Source organism: Brienomyrus brachyistius, chromosome 17 (genome assembly GCF_023856365.1).
Source record: "Brienomyrus brachyistius isolate T26 chromosome 17, BBRACH_0.4, whole genome shotgun sequence".
Taxonomy (NCBI): Eukaryota; Metazoa; Chordata; class Actinopteri; order Osteoglossiformes; family Mormyridae; genus Brienomyrus; species Brienomyrus brachyistius.
Genome location: NC_064549.1, coordinates 15,074,814 through 15,092,257, shown reverse-complemented (window position 1 = coordinate 15,092,257; position 17,444 = coordinate 15,074,814). Strand labels below are relative to the sequence as shown.

The 17,444-nt window shown below is 46.3% G+C and overlaps 2 protein-coding genes across 2 annotated transcripts in view; one reads left to right on the top strand and one right to left on the bottom strand.

Moving 5' to 3' along the window:
• nbeab (neurobeachin b) overlaps positions 1-17,444 on the top strand; it is a 231,740-nt gene that overhangs the window by 165,205 nt on the left and 49,091 nt on the right. The gene's annotated exons all lie outside the window — the stretch shown is intronic.
• On the bottom strand, positions 519-2,885 carry mab21l1 (mab-21-like 1). The gene has a single exon (XM_048980715.1). It carries the CDS (start codon positions 2,428-2,430, stop codon positions 1,351-1,353), a length of 1,080 nt encoding a protein of 359 aa, XP_048836672.1. The 5' UTR covers positions 2,431-2,885; the 3' UTR covers positions 519-1,350.

Sequence of the window (17,444 nt, the reverse complement as noted above, 5' to 3'; positions counted from 1 at the left end):
CCGTGTTTAATGCATATACGTTTTTTGAATAAAGCAGTTTATTTCATTTCATTTTTTATCTTCCTCACAAACTTGCTTTAAATCAACCGATAGTGTCCAATTGGATGGGGACACAATGGCGTAGACGTCCCATCGTGTTATTTTTTTTAATTATTATTATAAAAATTTACGGAATTGATATTAGTACTACGGGTGTATTCAGTGAACTATAATTCACACCCGTGATATTCATTTATCACATGACTGTTTCAACAAGGTAATGGATAAGTCATTGCATATTTACAACAAAAGAATTAATATGGCTGAATACGAACGTCATAAATCCTGATTTGTATTTCTGTTTCATTTTGTGGCTTGAACCCACTACATCAAGTTTCTTCTGAACTTAAAATTTTCGTTTTACTGGATTTTCTACTTTTAAGAACCTTGAACACCGGATGTACATTATATTATGTACATTATATAGATGAAAATACTGGAAAAAAATAGGGATTTTGTAGACATTAACTGGAATCATCTTTGGGACACAAATAATGCTTGAATTTTTATTAGCTTTTTAAATAAATTCAGGAACAGGAAAAAAAATCAAGTCACAAAATGTTATATCCAGTGTATCTCAAGTGCATTTTTCTCAAATATATATATATATATATTTCCAGGCATTAATGATAAGCAGAATCAGAACAAAAATGTTCGAATATATGTAAAATTAGAATTCAAGTATATTTATGGAAAGTTTTAAAAATGAACAAAGAGTACCGTCAGAATGTAAACTTTTTGAAGATGACTCACTTCCCATTGACAATAGACAAAGCAAAATATTGATGTGATCTACTTTAGGTTGATTTCTTTTCTACCAGAAAAAGTCTGGGTTTCCATAAACAGATGAACTTCTATTTACGTGTCACAAAACAACATTCACAATTTCAGACCACTTGAAACACAATCTATTAATGTACGTTTATACAGTATAAAAATGTACAGTTAGATTCTGCCAAGGCTTTCGCGGAATTTATTTTAATTCTAATTACCAAATACGTGTATTACTGATACCAGGAACTGAAAATTATAGTTACCATTTTAGTTGTTTTGACTGGTGGTATATATTGCTCCCAAATTGCAGCGATGGCATTTTTTTACATAATAGGCCATCTGAAATTCTTTAGTAAATCACAATCCGTAGGCTATTTCGTATACGTTTTACAAAACATGGATCAAACAGTAGTGCTTATTTTTGTTTGTGTCGTCCTACGTTAAGAGCGCCATCCTTTAGGCCTCTGAACACTGGTTAGCTCGAGAGGCGTTTTCTCGCATTTGCAACGATCTTTATTAATATCACTATTTTTCACCTCAGAGTTTTTCTAGGCTTTTGGGGTTGGTAAGAATCTCTCTCGCCAATCGCCAAGTCTGTTTGGCTGCGTTCTCCAGGGCCGAATGAGGCTTGCCCTGAAAAAGGTCTAAGTTGGGCAAAAAGTAATGCGGGCACCTTCTGCACTGTAAGCATGAGATGAGCTGTAATAAAATCCCATTCAGTCGATCTCCGAGGCAGTTCTCGTCCCAGTCCGACTCCCGCGGATGCTTTTCGCACTCGTAGGAGACCAAAGTTTTCATGTGGTAGTTGTTGAGCGGCTGTCCCGGGAGTTCAAGGTGACGGTCCCGCAATGTCTTCAGGACGGACAGGCATTTCTTCCTGCAGCCTCCTAAGAGAAGTCGGTTCTCCGCCTCCGCGAACTGTAAAACCCAGGCGTCGCTCTCTGCCGAGCTTTGCTTCCCGTTTAGAGAGTAGCATTCCTTAGATAAAAGGTTAAAACCTTCGGCTTTGACCTCTGCAACTCTGTTTGGTCCCGGCCAGGGAATGTGCGGCAGGGGCCAGTGCGCCGCGCTCCGCGGCCATATCCCAGTGCACTTGAATGCCGGAGTGATTTGAACTACGTATCTGTCTCTGATGCGCAGTTTCACTTCGCTGGTGTCTGCGACCATCTTTACCACATCTCTGTAGCTGCACTTATCCACCGCCTGTGCCACCAGTGTCTGAAAGCGCGATCTGATTTTGCGGGCCGAGAGATACCCAGAGGCTGTGATGAACTCTACCCAGAGGGACATACTCCTCTTGCGACCGTCGCTGAGCTTCAACACAGCGCAGCCTGGCAGCGAGCCGTCGTCCACGAAGTTAAACACCCCCATCTGATTTAGGTAGAGAACCACCTCGAATTCGGTCGGCGAAATCACCTCCAGACCTTCAAATCGGTTTTCCATTTCGTTCAGGGAGCTAATGAATCGGGGCTCCTGCACCTCAACCTCCTTCAGGACGTCCGACACCACCTTGCACACCTCCCTGATCGTCTTGGAGATCGCCGCTTTCCGAGACTGGCATTTCTCGTTGTAGTATTTGTTCAGGTGATACACCAACTTTGCCTGAGCGGCTATCATATTCGGGCAGAGATCCGGGTTGTATACCGGAGTCTCGCAGTACGCCGAAGGATCCAACGCGGCTGTTTGTACAGGAGCCAATTTTAGAGAAGAAAGTAAGCTATTTAAAAGAAAAAAAGGTGATGTTAGTGTTTTCGAATCAGGTTTGTTACGTGCTCAAAGCACCAGCACGATAAGCTTGTTGATCAGAGTCATTAGTTTTCTTTTTTTTTTTGCGGTATGCCGAGTTTATAGTAAGTCCTTCCGATTTTGTAGTGGCGAGCAATAATCAAAAGTCCACGGCGGGCACTGATGTGTGCCACTCGCTCAACTTTTCAGTAGTCAAAACCGCTTCGCTATTTACGCGTTCTCTGCGCTTGCTTATCGGGAATATGGGTGGGATCATCTAAAAAAAAGTGCCAGGTGCCTTTTGAGAGTGGCAGCGTTGACTGCTGCCGGTGTCGCTGTGTTTAAGAGTGCAGTGTGTGGAAATTATAAAGGGAGGGCTGTACGTGGGGAGGGCCAATCGCCGTCGGGTGCGTCACCGGCTCTGCTTTATCGGCGACAAATTAATCCCTGCCTTTTATATACGACTAAATCTAAAGGTAGGAGTATATTGGGCGGCGGAAATACACCTACACTTTGGGAATTGGAGAATAGTTTATTTGCTGGGCAGTTTTTCCTAAGCGTCGCGCATGTTTTTACTGGTTAGATGTTTGCAATGTAGGTATAAATATGTGAGGGTTTCCAGCTTATATTATTTTGTTTTATTTGAGTTTTTATTGTATGTAATATGCATTTGTTTACGAGATGAAAGTGGTTCATATAGGCTATTTACTTTCCTTGCTCCCTAGGCTTAGAGTCGCTGTATGAAAATGTAAATTTTATTATGTTTGGTAATAATGGATCATAAATTCTGTTTTTTTAAATCCATGTGTGTGAATTTTTGTTATTCTGCTAAGATTAAATATTTTACGTATTGTTGTAGTGTAGACACAATTGTGCATATTGCAGGTTTATCTTCGGGTCAGTTTTTTGCAGTTTGTGCATACATCATTTTATTAAAAATGATTTTGTTTGTAATTAGGATAATTATAGTTGATATTACGATTAATAAAATTGTAGTTAATCGATTTATTACTTATTCTTTCTATATTATTTAGTGTCTGTAAATAATATGCCGGAGATCTTAAAAATATTGCTTTAAATAATATGATCGGAGAATAAAATAACTCTGGATTTCATCTTTGGGAAATTTGCCGTCGGAAATGTGTGTTTTTAAAGCTGATTATTTTCCAAATTATTTAGCGATTTGACGGATGGAGGCATATTGTCCATTATTGTTGCGAGCTGCCATTTCTGTTGCAGTTATTCCTTGTTTTATGCCATATTTACTTTCCGATGCAATTTTCGCATTTGCAAACAAGCATTATGGCTTATTTTGTCTGCGTTTAATTCAAATATAGCGTTTGTTATACATTCACGAGAGGATGTTTTCAAAGCGGTATCGCTGTGGTTATTAGGCTGTCGGAAAGCCGTAAAATGTTATTTCTCTGTTCGCACCTATAATTTGATTCCTTCTTAGAAATAATAAAAATGTAGCTTTCAGTTAAATTATATTCTAGTTAGAGACGATGACAAAAAGATAGTGGATATTAATTTAAATGTTTTTATATTTAAAAGAAATTACCCCCCCACACACACACACACGCACTTTTCATTTAAATAAAAATAAATGGCTTGACTAATTTTATTTGAGGTTGGCTGCTATAGTTTAAATGGAATTAATAATATATATTATTTGTAATTAATTTTATGATGAGAAAATGTCACGAAGAGCCGAAAGTTCTTTCTTAAATTACGCAGAACTAAAAATTTCAACATAAAATCACAATATTACGCTTTACGGAAGTTTTCAAGAGAAATGATTAAATAATTATATATAGTTGTATATGATTATATATTATGAAGTTTTATATTATCATATATATATATATATATATATATATATATATATATATATATATATATATATATAATGCAGTTTAAAGTATATAGACCTAGTTTTGTGCCCGGAATAATACGCGTTTCCATTTTTAACGTTTTTATAAAGTCTCATTTCATATTTTAAATTAACGGCCTTTATGCGGTGTGCCTGGGGTTTCACTACAATCCATCGCTTTATGCTGTTTTTAATCTGTTATGTCCCTGATCAATTCTAATGAATGTGTTCGCGCAAATATGTGTCAATTTGCGATTCATTATTTTATTTGTTCTGTACTTGCTAGGTTATGTACGCTTTTTAAAAAAAAAAAAAAAAAAAGTGTTTTATGCGTTTGTGTCTGTGCGTTCACTTTATTCTGTGAGGTGAACAGCCCCACAACTTCTGCAGCTCGCGCCGTACAAACCCTGTTACTATTCCTCAAGCGTCCCTGCCTGACACGGCATGGTTTTGCTTCCAGTGTTACCGTGTGTGTCACGTGAGACGCTTAAAGGCGTATCATTCTTAAGCACAAAGCAGGCCCATATTTTTTTCTTTCTTAAAAAAATAAATAAAAATAAACTAGACATACCCACAGAGACACAGGGCTCAGAAACAAAACGTGCATGGTGAAGACCGCCAAAGACAGTGCAGATAGGCATTCACAGTTACTGTGGAGACAACCCCCCTTGGGCAAGTTCCTGTATTATTGCAGCATGACTGGCCTGCTGTATTAGTGCCATACAGCCAACTGTTAAACAGAAAGCACACCCACATTTTCCTTTGCTTCCAGACACAAGGAAATCAATACCTTTGACCTAGGGTCCCTTAAAAGGTGGTTTTGGAAGACTGTTAAAGTGATGGTGAAGCCAATAAGGCGTCAGAATGAGTAACCAATCGTTGTACAGCACCTCCATCGCTCTGCATGTCATTGGGGCAGCTAGATTAGTAAGCAACCCATGGTCGCTTGTCTTGTGTACCCTAGTGACTAAACGCCGGTGCTTTGGGTGACCCTGATGCAAAGAATATTCTTATTTTCTTGAACCTGGCCCATCTCTGAGACTCAAGGGGGCTGTTTGAGGGGTACAGAATATGGAGCAAAGCTGAATAGGTGCCTTGCTAAGAGAACTCGACTTGGGGTGTTTGTCCCTGGTGCGCCCTCTCACACCGGTACACACACGCACATGCACACACACACACACAAGCCAGTACTCATGTTTATTGGAAACAGGCTTAGAGCCGTGTTGAATGTTGCTTTAAAGTGCTGCGATCAAATAAATATTTCACACCTCTTTTGCAGCAGAAACTGTTATCCGGACTGTTCCGTGCAGTGACGGGAGCTTGGGCTGTTGATCTGTGTTACTCATCACGGGTCATCTAGTCAGCCGATGCAACCTCACTGCATCTGTTCCCAGCCACTGCCCCCCCCCCCAGAGCTGACCAGGGCTCACAAACTGCTTGGAACAGTTGTGAATAAGTTGTGTGTGTGTGTGTGTGTGTATGTATGTATTTGTGTGTGTGTGTGTGTGTGTGGGGGGGGGGGGGGGGTTTGGAGTCAGTGTAGAGTCTCATGCACCATGTCCACATGGAGAAGACCCCTGGACAGGTCCTTTTGACAGGTCCTTTTGACAGTCCTTTCAGCATGCATAGAATCTTAGGATTGTCTTCATATTTGCTCCATTTTCTTTAGTCTCAGCCTTCGACGATTTATGGATCTTTTTCCGAGGTCTGAAATTTTGCTATTATTTTGTCCACAACACCTATCATATCACTCAGCCCTATGAGTAATGCTGAACTAAATTGTATATGATCTGGACCTATATTGACACTTTCTTCATTTTATGCTAACATTGCCTTTCATTATATATTACTTTAATTTTGTGCGTTATACTGACTGCAATGTTGCCCTTCCAAGTATATTTGCTGTTATTATTATTATTTATTTTGTTTATTGTTTTAGTTTGTCTTTTTAAATCTGCCGCCTTAGGGCACATTAAGCCGTTAGAAGGTAAATAAGCAATGTAGTTATTGTTCAGAACGGCTCGCGCTAGCGCAGACCAGCTCTCCATAACATTGTTTCCATTCTTTTTCTTTCTATGTTTTACTTAATTCAGGAAAGTTTCCTGAAATTTACGATCTGCAAAATGTCTGTATATGAGGGATGTCTGAATTTGTGTTCAGTTTGCATTGAGGCTTGTCATGAAATGCCCGATCAGTCAGTGGGGTCCCTATATGACGGCCGTCGCTTCTGTGATACTGACAGCTACGGCTTGGTCGGCGGAGACTGTAAGCGGTATTGGACGTGTAAATTAACTCCCATGTGGGAGAAACTTAGTCGGATTGCCCCCCTCCCCCGACTTTAAAGGACTAAGGTGTAAGGAACTGTCAAATCTTTCGCAGCCTCGGAAACGTGTCCATCGGGATTAAGACCAATCAGTCCGTCTAACTGCAAGGATTTCCTGACGAATATCCGGTCGTCTTATTTTCAACAATTAATGTTTTCTTTTTCTCTCTAAAGATGTTTTTCCCCTACCACATTCAGCAGTTCAATTTCTGGATATCGAGAATTAGCATTGATCGTGAGATATATTGTTTCGTGGTTATTGCTTTGTAGTCATAAACGCTGATTGGTGTTACAAGAGCCAGCGTTGTAGACAAAATGAGAATGGAATCAAGTATACCCAACTTACACAATTTATTATATATTTATAATCATGTTTCTATCGATGCATAGGAAGCCAATCCACAGGAACCAAGAGGTACGTTTATTAATTACAATACACACTCAGACTAGTGTTTATCGCGGCATTTGAGTCTCGGGGTGTTGATGCTATACGAGGTACAGTTAGCGTGCAGGTTACGTGTTTAATATTTCATCTTTCCCTTTGGCCTGACAGCACCTTCCCCTGCCCCCTTGTGGATCGTCTCCCTTAATTTGTTTTATTTTTCACGCGGCGCATACCGACCCGTCCCAGGAGTGCTCATCACCGGAGACCGCGTGGCCGGAGGCGTCTGCAGGTCTTGTCAAGATCAGCCGAACAGGCAAAAGCCATATGTGGTTAAGGCCAGAACACAAAGGATATCGGGGTGGCTGGGGGACTTTTCTTTGGTGTGCCATTGTATGGTGGGGGGAGAGGAGAAAACACAAAAATTAATTAAATGTCACTGCACGGGAGGCTCAATTGCTACCCCCCCCCCAACTTACCCCTAATATGGAATGCTTGTCAGCTTTTCTGATAAATGACCGCATGAATTTGCATAGATTTACCGTTAATACTGTTTAGTTTTATTTATTAAAAACCGGTTTACATAATAATGCAGAAAATTAGCGATACGCCTCGCGCCCCGAAAGCCAGGAGGACGGTAACTGACGGGCAGTGATGGATCTTCACCGCGCGCCCCCTATCCCTGCCCCATTCTACGTCCCGTCCCTGTCCAAACCTTCGGGCCGCAGTGTGGTTTCCGAAACTCCGCTGTCGCAGTTTCCCACCCTTTCGTTAAGAACCGCGCTATTTCATATAACCGGCAGCAATGAGTAGGGCAATTGTCGGGTTTGGGACAGGAACGCTCAGTTGTCGACTCATTGTTCTCTCGTTTACCTTTCCACCACTGAGCTTTGTTGTATTTGTATTTATTTATTTATTTATTTGGTACATTAGTAACTTTGTAAAATATAATATTTAGGTTTAAAACCTGCTGCTCGCGTTTCCACCCGATCGGGAGGATGCTGGGAGCAGTGTCCTGTTGTGGCTCTGCAATTAATCTTCACTTGTCTATCAGTTAATTGTCATCGTTTACCAGCTGACCTGATGGTGCACAGCCGCAAATCATTCAGGGATCACTCAGAAAACGTCCTCTTTAAATGGGCCCAATTAGACAGACGGTAGGCAAAACAGGAAAAGCCGAAGCGATCTACTGAAAAATATATATGAGCTTGGGAGGGCTCCCCCCTTTTTTATTGGGAGGTGGGGGGTTGTAATGAATTGCTGTTGGCGATGCCCGTGATATGAAATTGGGTCATGTGACCCAAATAAAGAATGAAGGCTTCATAATTGCCAGTCCTTGAGATCTGAGGTGCCGGTGCCAACTGTCAGAACCGGGGCTAATGATGACAAATGCTCCCTCTATGCAGATTGCTGCGCGGCTGGGCCGTGGGGAGGGGTGGGAGGAGGGGGGGGGGGTGTGTCGCAGGCCCGGTCTGGGGGATGGAGCATGGTCAGACCCTGGGTAGCACCGAACATGTTGGGAACAGCACACTGTTAAAACATAAAGCACTTGGCTAACAATGAACTTGCCATTGTGGAAGCACTAAAATCAAAGCAACTATGTATAATTATATTATATGCACAAATGTGTGTGTGTGTGTGTGTGTGTATATATATATATATATATATATATATATATATATATATATATATATATATAAAATATAATATAATATATACATAATATATGTAGTCATAAAATTTTAATATTTAGCCTGTATCTGTATTCGACTGAGCAGCATACAGCTTTGTCAGTTAATTTAACTAATTATTGAGAAGTTTGAAGCTGTGCATAATTTTAAATGCGCACACACACACTCATATATAGTATAAATAACATATGATTGTAGGTGTAAGATAAAGGAAGCCAGTGTGTTTCTCGCATGTTTGCCCATGTGATGCTGCAGGCGTGGTGTCGCAGCCCAGCCTTATGGCTACGGGGGGGCCTTACCCGGGTGCTGTGTTAGACAGGAGATGGCCATGACCAAAGCATTGTAGCGCTAATCCTTCTAATTAAGGTCCAGCAAAAATAAGAGGAAGTTGAATTGGCAGTGAAGAAATACAACTACTTATGAAACGAAATAATTTCTGGTGAGTTAAGTTTATAAATAGTACACACACAAAAGGAAGACCAACTTTTTTTGTTTGCCCAAGGCTGTTGTAAGTGAATTAGTGAATTAAGAACCTTTATCTACTTCAGCGGAGTTGCTCTCCATCAAAACTTCACTTTCTAAAAAAAGGGGCTCATTAGATTTTGCGAAAAGCTGCATTGTGGTGGAAGGCCATAAATCTGATTTCATTTAGGCTGCCGCTGGCCCCCTAATAAAAGAGCAAGTCCTGTCTCTGCCTGCACAGATTTCCCCAATTTGTTGCTTGAGTGCCTCTTGAAAGGACTCCCACTTCACACAAAGGGGGGGCTCTTCTCTTTTTGTTTGGGTTCGCCCCATCTGTGTCATCTGGTGGTGCACGAGCGCGCGAGGGGGCGGCCCCTCCGCCAGCCGTTTTATGGACTCTCCGGGGCGGCGGTGGGAGTTCATCAGCGCGCCTGGCCCATTGTGGCCCTCGCACAGCTGACACGTGTGAATGGGGCCCCATCATATTGGGGGGTAATGTCCACTAATGAAGCCGGCCCCTCCTGTCTGCGTCTGGGGAGTCCGTGCAGGGTGGCTTCATGTCTTTGATGCATCCTGTGCTGGTAGCATTATCCTAGAGCCACCCCCTACCCAACAAAAAGAAAATCATAATATCGTGTGTTGCTTTCAGGATAGCAGGGTGTGTGATCTTCACCACACCGTCACAGGGCTGGCCTGTACAGACGGGCGGGGTGGGGGCTGTTGCCATCCAACGCTCCAGCGCAGTCTAGCGGAAAGGCACGCTCACACGACTGCTTCTTTCACCGGGGCTGATGTCCCCAAAAAGAGAAGGCGAGGTGGATTGTGGGAAGATGGGGGGGAATGGATCAGACAGGCTGTCGGACAGGGAGCGGGTCAGTGATTACAGCCGACGTGGGCCGTCCTTATTTTCTTCCTCCTTTGGTAAAAGAAAAACAGGGAAAACGTCTGTTAAACAAGGTCTCAGTTGTCTGTCAAATGGGTTGCTGAAAGATGCTTAAGGTAAAATTAATGGTTAGAAACCTCTGCCCACATAAAGAAAGGCATTATGGGAGTTTTGACATGGGGTAATTGCTCCTTTTTTTACCTGATTGTATCCCTAATTTTGGGGGCGTTGGACCAATAGCCTCTTCAACATCTCTAAATCACGCCTGTTTGCCAGCAGCAGTGGGCGTCTGGTGTCTGTCACCCCCCCCCCCCCCAAATGTGTTTACCTCAGCGGACCCTCCTCTGACAGCTGTAGATGTGTAGAGCAGTCGCCTTCCGCCCGCATGGTGGGTTGCTTGCGAGGATGATCATGTGTCTGTCCCGTGCTGGAGGCGTGCAGTCGGCCCGATTTTGCAGACACCCCCCCCCGTCAGTAACGCAGTCACCTCTGGCTTTGCCTGGCCACAGTGCCGGTTCAGGGGGCTGCCCTGCTGTTTCTGTGCCCTTGCTTCGGTTTGTCACCTGAGCCGGAGCAGTACCCTCAGGTGCTCTTCAGCTTAGAAGCAGCCCTGAGACGTGGAGCAGCACCAGCCGGAGGCTCCCTTTTCCTGCACCCCGATTAATTAGCCCCAAAAGTGCCCAACCTACTACGGTTACGTGGGTCAGGGAGGCACAGGCAGGGTGAGTAGAACTGCAGGGGGCTCCTCGCAGCCGGTGAAAAAAAGGAAAAAGTGTGGAGCTTGCGTAGTACCTAGTTGGAATTACGATGATTTGATTACGGCGTCAGTGGCGCCTGTCTGGCAGGGTCCTTGCCGGCTCCAGCGTGGCGCAGCCGTGCCGCTGACACTGTCTAACGAAGGGGGATTAGGCGTTTACAGGAGCCGTCATGCGACAGGCCCGGCTGAGGAGGTGGCTCTCTGCAGCGCTGGCCCACGTAATGAATGATTGGCAGGGGTTTGCGACTTTGGGGGGGTGGGTGGGGGCAGCTGGAGCTTCGCTGTGACGCCTGCCGCACCCAGAGCTGGCTCCCCTTGATCACGTTCTACTGCTCCCCCTGCTCATCCGAGCGGCGGGAAATCTGTGGGGGGGGGGGGCAAAACCCCCCGTTTGGCTCCCCGTTTCCTCCCTCATTTACACATTGAAGGCAGGATTTTTTTGTTTGCTTATTTGTGAAACCCCTTTTTTTTGTCAGAAGCCGTACCTCCTTCATCTTGTCCCCTCACTCTCGCTCTCCCCTTCGCCCCTTCTCTCCTTGCTTTGCTCTCCTTCCCTCCCTCTCTCTCTCCCTCTTCTGTTTGCCTTGGGGCGATGAACTAATTTCAGGTTCTATAATTATGCCTTGTTGTACACTTGTCTGCTATCAACAGTCTCCTGTCCTCTATCTTCTGTTGCTTAATTAGACGTCGCCGTAATCATTGTTATTGCGCTGTTTTCCGTAATTAACGTGATTGATGCTCGTGTTGGACTCTTTACTTTTGTGCTTAATTTTTAGTGGGTAGGTTCACCCCATAAGTGTGAAAGGGGGCGCTGCTGTGGAGCGTCTGCCTGGGACCCTTACCCCGTGTGACCGTGCTGGGTCCGAAAGCTGCCCCCCCCGCAATCAGAAGGCTGTGGACTGGCGCTTTGTGGGGGCTGAATGGGGGTCGTGCATCGGCCACACTGAGCAGTCGAGGGCTTTGTGGGGAAATTCAAATCCCACAGGACAAAAGGACGCAATTGCAGGGCTGCGTTTCATTTGATTGCTCTGGGATTATTTAATATTATTTCTGCTACTGTCTGTTACAATCGCTTGTGTTTTTTGTGGGAAAGGTTTATTTTTCTGTGTGTTTTTGGCAGCTTCTGCCAAAATGGGTGAGAACCTGCAAATGGAAACAAAGGAAAGGACTGAAGAGAAGGAATGTGATGTGAATAAAGGGCCTTGCAAGTCTCCTCCCGCCCGCTCGCAATCCAATTAGGAGTTTAATAAGGGTCAAATTAAGGGGCTTTGCTGGGGGTAGGTGTCATGGGGAGAGCTGGGCTGGGGCTGGCAGGCGGAAAGCAGCCGCCCCTCGTGTGCGGAGATGCTGGGTTCTGTCAGGGATTTTGGGTGTTGTGAGGAAAAACGGTCCACCTGCAGGTGCCCCTCCCCCCACCTGACCTGCCGCTTCCCGCTGCTTTTTTCTTCCCTTGGTCCTCTGGGACTGAGACCTACACAACCTTGCCGCATGCTGATTGGTGGATTCTCCGCTCCTCCTGATTGCTACCCAGGCATCCTCTTCATCCTTGAAGACGTCCACACGTGTTTGAGTTTGTGAAGATTCACTCACAGCATCGTTTTCTCTCTTCGTAGTCCCAGCCTCTTGCCCGGTCCTGGGTCATGGATGCTTGTGTTTCTCAGCCAAATGTTACAGTAAATGTCACAGCCTGAATGAGTGGTCCCCCCCCCCCCCACACCCCCGCGCTTAAATCTCCTTTCCGCAGGTTTTGTCTGGGCCCTTTGAGGGCGGCTTCAGCAGAGCCTTTGCAATGTCTCCCCGCAGAGTGCCTGTAAAGAAGCGTCCTGGGTGTGACTCTGTGCTGGCTTTGCGGGTCCGTTTGGACCGACAGCCGTTTAACTCCACTCGACCCATCTCTCAGGGGCCGCCCAGGGTCCTTCTCCAATCCTGTTAGGAGCCACAATTACAATTCATATGGTCCCAGTGTTCCTTTGGAACTGTCCCCTTGATCTTCTGGTATTCCATTTGCCTGGAATTCTGGGAAATTGCAAAAGCGAAAGCAGCAGGCCCCTCGCCGCTCGCTGCTCACCCGTGCATTAAAATGCCGGCGTTGGAAATGGCGGGAGGTTGTCATACTAGATGACAGACCCTGCGGCCCAAGTAACAGGATTTAGCCCCATTGATTTGCACGCTGTGTTTTTCTCCATATGGAAGCAAATGTGTTTATTTTTAAGCGTGGATTTTGTGCTGTGTCTCTTGATACTTCAAGAAAAAAAATAAACGTAACCCTTTGGCTAAGCATCCATCCTGCCTCACTCTTCACTGGAATGTTCATGTGGTCTGTCAGACGTGCCGTATTGAGGGGCGATGTGGGGGGGTTGGGGCGGTGGGGGTTGAGCAGAACGCTTAATAGGTGCTTTGGTAATTTCTGAGTTTCCACAGCCTAATCCGATCTGAAAAGCTTGCAGGAAGAAAGGCCAGCAAATGGGCCCTCAGTGTTAATTTGATGTGACTCCTGTACAATGAGGGCCGCGGATCCCAGAAGCACTTTTTACGGCTTTAAAACCACCCCCATCTGCCCCCTCCCACCTTCAAAACTGCTGTCGTCTCCAACCCTCTTCAGACCTCCAGCCTAAATGTTTCATGAAACAGGACGTAAGCCTCTTTGGTATTCCTCTCTGAAGCTGCTGCTTCTGCCGTGCCGGGCCCGTTACCGGGTACCCTCACGGCCTGGTGCCGCTTCTGCCATGCCAGGCCTGTTACCGGGTACCCTCACGGCCTGGTGCCGCTTCTGCCGTGCCGGGCCCGTTACCGGGTACCCTCACGGCCTGGTGCCGCTTCTGCCGTGCCGGGCCCGTTACCGGGTACCCTCACGGCCTGGTGCCGCTTCTGCGTGCCAGGCCCGTTACCGGGTACCCTCATGGCCTGGTGCCGCTTCTGCGTGCCAGGCCCGTTACCGGGTACCCTCACGGCCTGGTGCCGCTTCTGCGTGCCAGGCCCGTTACCGGGTACCCTCATGGCCTGGTGCCGCTTCTGCCGTGCCGGGCCCGTTACCGGGTACCCTCATGGCCTGGTGCCGCTTCTGCGTGCCAGGCCCGTTACCGGGTACCCTCACGGCCTGGTGCCGCTTCTGCTGTGCCGGGCCCGTTACCGGGTACCCTCACGGCCTGGTGCCGCTTCTGCCGTGCCGGGCCTGTTACCGGGTACCCTCACGGCCTGGTGCCGCTTCTGCCGTGCCGGGCCCGTTACCGGGTACCCTCACGGCCTGGTGCCGCTTCTGCCGTACCGGGCCTGTTACCGGGTACCCTCACGGCCTGGTGCTGCTCCCACGCAGACGCTGATGTATATACGCTGTATACACCAGTGGCATGTTTTACAGATATGTTTATATAAAACACCCTTGTAATTCTGTGAAATTAAATCTGAATCATGGTATAATGACAAATCTAATAATATTACAATTATACATCTTTTCAGTAACAAAATTAAAATTGTAAGGTGTTATAAATGAATTTTACAGAAAATTATTCCCCCAAAAGCACGGAAAATGATATATGCATATATGGCAAAGGGCTCCTGATGCCACAAACTGCCCCCTGTAATCAGCTCTGCCCCCGGCCTCTGTAATTTACCCCATATCGCATCGCTGAATGGATTTCATTAATTTGTCGTTTCATTACGATTCATGAAAACATTGAACAAAATGTTGTGTATCAGCTCCGTGGCCGAGCAGCAGGGACGCCCCCCCGGCCATGAGTAAGTGGGTCAGTAAACGGCACTGTCCAGTGGGAGCTCAGCGGACGTCCCTGCTTGGCTGGGCTCCGGTCCCTCCCTTGAGGAAGGAGATGGGGACACCAGGGGTCACCCAGACTTGTGTCTGATGCCACCGGCACTTTGTCTGGGAGGACTGGGAGGAGCCGTGCCGCTCCCAGTTTGATACTGGCAGAGCAGCAAGGACGCGAAAGCTTGTTATTTTGTGTGCTCATTTTGATGCTCTGCATTTTCAGTGTGCACAGAGAGGCTGAGTATGTACTGCGGTCTGTCTTATAAATAAAATACTGCTCAGGAATAATATGTGAGCTGATTTTTGCTGGTGGGGGGGGCAGTGGGGGTGTGAGATCTTTGCCTCCGTTCTGGCAGCCTCGAGACGGCAGGAACAATTGCCGCAGTGGGCAGGTCACTGACCCTGGGGAGAACAGCTTGCCTTGATATGCTCTAATCCGGCGTAATTAGTCAAATCACAGCAGGTCCAGCAGCTTGTCAGTGGCTGTCAGACTTGGCAGGCGTGGCCACAGCACCACCTCGCCCCCCTGCCCCCATCCCACCCCACGGCAACTTCGCTGGCCCGCCGGCCGCACCCAGCACTCCCCAACAAAGGAGGACGTGTGGAAAGAGGGCCAGCGGCTGGTAGGAGGGCCTTCTCTGCAAGCCCCTCCCTCTTTAGTCTTTGTGTACCACCGTGCCTGATAATACTTACCATGTGGTGGATACCCCACCCACTGATGCCCTGGGGTGGCCACCCAATCAGATGCAGGACAGCTGAAGCTCTACTGCGACACACACTCTGTGGGTACCATCGCATAGGCCAGGATTAGCAACAGTACAAAGATTTTAAACTACATAATTACAAGGGGATAAACTACAAATTATCTCTTGCTCTCAACATCCAGATTATTGGCCCGCTGTACAAGCTTCCCCCACAGCCCCTGGGGGTTACCCCTCTCCAAAGGGCCTCATTAACATAAACTCCCATGCTGCCTTGCACTGACGGCCCGATAAGAATGTGTTTCTTACCTTGGCTTTTGCTCCCAACGACTTGTTGTGCTTTTGGCTATGACAGATAGGTCAAAGCTAATTCCACTTTACAGCAGGAAAAAAAAAAGATATTTCAGATTCCCAGCTGGCCCCCTGAAGGTGTCACCAGCGATAATCCTCAAAGGCCTGGCAACAGGGGGGGGGAGGGCGTATGTTTGCGAGATGATACACTACCGATGACAGCGAGAATTATGCAGGGAAGACAAATCTGTAATGTATTATCAAGCAATTTCAGGTGAATAACATGGATAAAAGGATAATGGATGAGGTCCTCGCTGTTGCCGTGACACCGAGAGGATCGCCCTGGCGACAGCTTGGAGGCAAGATGGATTGGGCACCATCGTAGCTCTCGCTGATCTACAAGGTCTACCTTCCACCTACCCTGTCTCCTCCCTCTTGGTATCCCATCTACACCATTCACATCCCGGCCCTCTAAAAATGCTTTTCTTTATGTGTGGCAGTCATGAGTGATCTTACGGTGATTTTGAGGCTGCCATTCCCCAGAGGAAGGCGAGTTAAAGCAGCCTCCTTGAACTGTGTGGCTGTGGGAGCACCCCTTTGCTCAGACTCCTTTAAAGTTGGCTGGTCGGTTTTCATGTTCCAGCGTGTTCGCGTGTTTGTCCAAGACCAGCTATCCAACAGTCACTGCGCTGTCAGATATTCAATTCATTTCAATTCAGTATCTTTGTATATAGTGCCTTTCACAACAGTCACCCAAAGGCATTTTACCTTTATGTGTTGTGATACATTCATTCCTGCATCATTTATATAAAATAATCCAAAAACAACAAAAAGGGACTACAGAAGTGAAAAAAGAAAGCCAGATGACAACAGAGCTGAACAAGATGGTCAAAGTAACAGTAGACATTAGTGTACTATTCATTGTCACATTCTGTTTCATCCTGTCCTCACTGTCTTACCATGTCCTGCTCTGTTCTGTCCTCACTGTCTTACCTTGTCCTGCTCTGTCCTGTCCTCACTGTCTTACCCTGTCCTGTCCTCATTGTATTGCTGGTCCTGTCCTCACTGTCTTACCCTGTCCTGTCCTCATTGTCTTGCTGGTCCTATCCTCACAGTTTTACTTTGTTCTGTCCTCACTGTCTTGCCCTGTCCTGTCCTCACTGTCTTGCTGGTCATATCCTCACAGTTTTACTCTGTCCTGTCCTCACTGTCTTGCCTGTCCTGTCCTCACTGTCTTACCCTGTCCTGTCCTCACTATCTTGCCTGTCCTGTCCTCACTGTCTTACCCTGTCCTGTTCTCACTGTCTTGCCCTGTCCTGTCCTCACTGTCTTGCTGGTCCTATCCTCACAGTTTTACCCTGTTCTGTCCTCACTGTCTTACCCTGCCCTGTCCTCACTATCTTGCCTGTCCTGTCCTCACAGTTTTACTCTGTCCTGTCCTCACTGTCTTACCCTGTCCTGTCCTCACTATCTTGCCTGTCCTGTCCTGACTGTCTTACACTGTCCTGTCCTCACTATCTTGCCTGTCCTGTCCTCACTGTCTTACCCTGTCCTGTCCTCACTGTCTTGCCCTGTCCTGTCCTCACTGTCTTGCTGGTCCTATCCTCACAGTTTTACTCTGTCCTGTCCTCACAGTTTTACTCTGTCCTGTCCTCACTGTCTTACCCTGTCCTGTCCTCACTATCTTACCTGTCCTGTCCTCACTGTCTTGCTGGTTTTATCCTCACAGTTTTACTCTGTCCTGTCCTCACAGTTTTACTCTGTCCAGTCCTCACTGTCT

Bases quoted from the DNA above. Each gene is read 5' to 3' on its own strand.
- mab21l1 (XM_048980715.1), bottom strand. From the start codon at position 2,430: ATGATAGCCGCTCAGGCAAAGTTGGTGTATCACCTGAACAAATACTAC.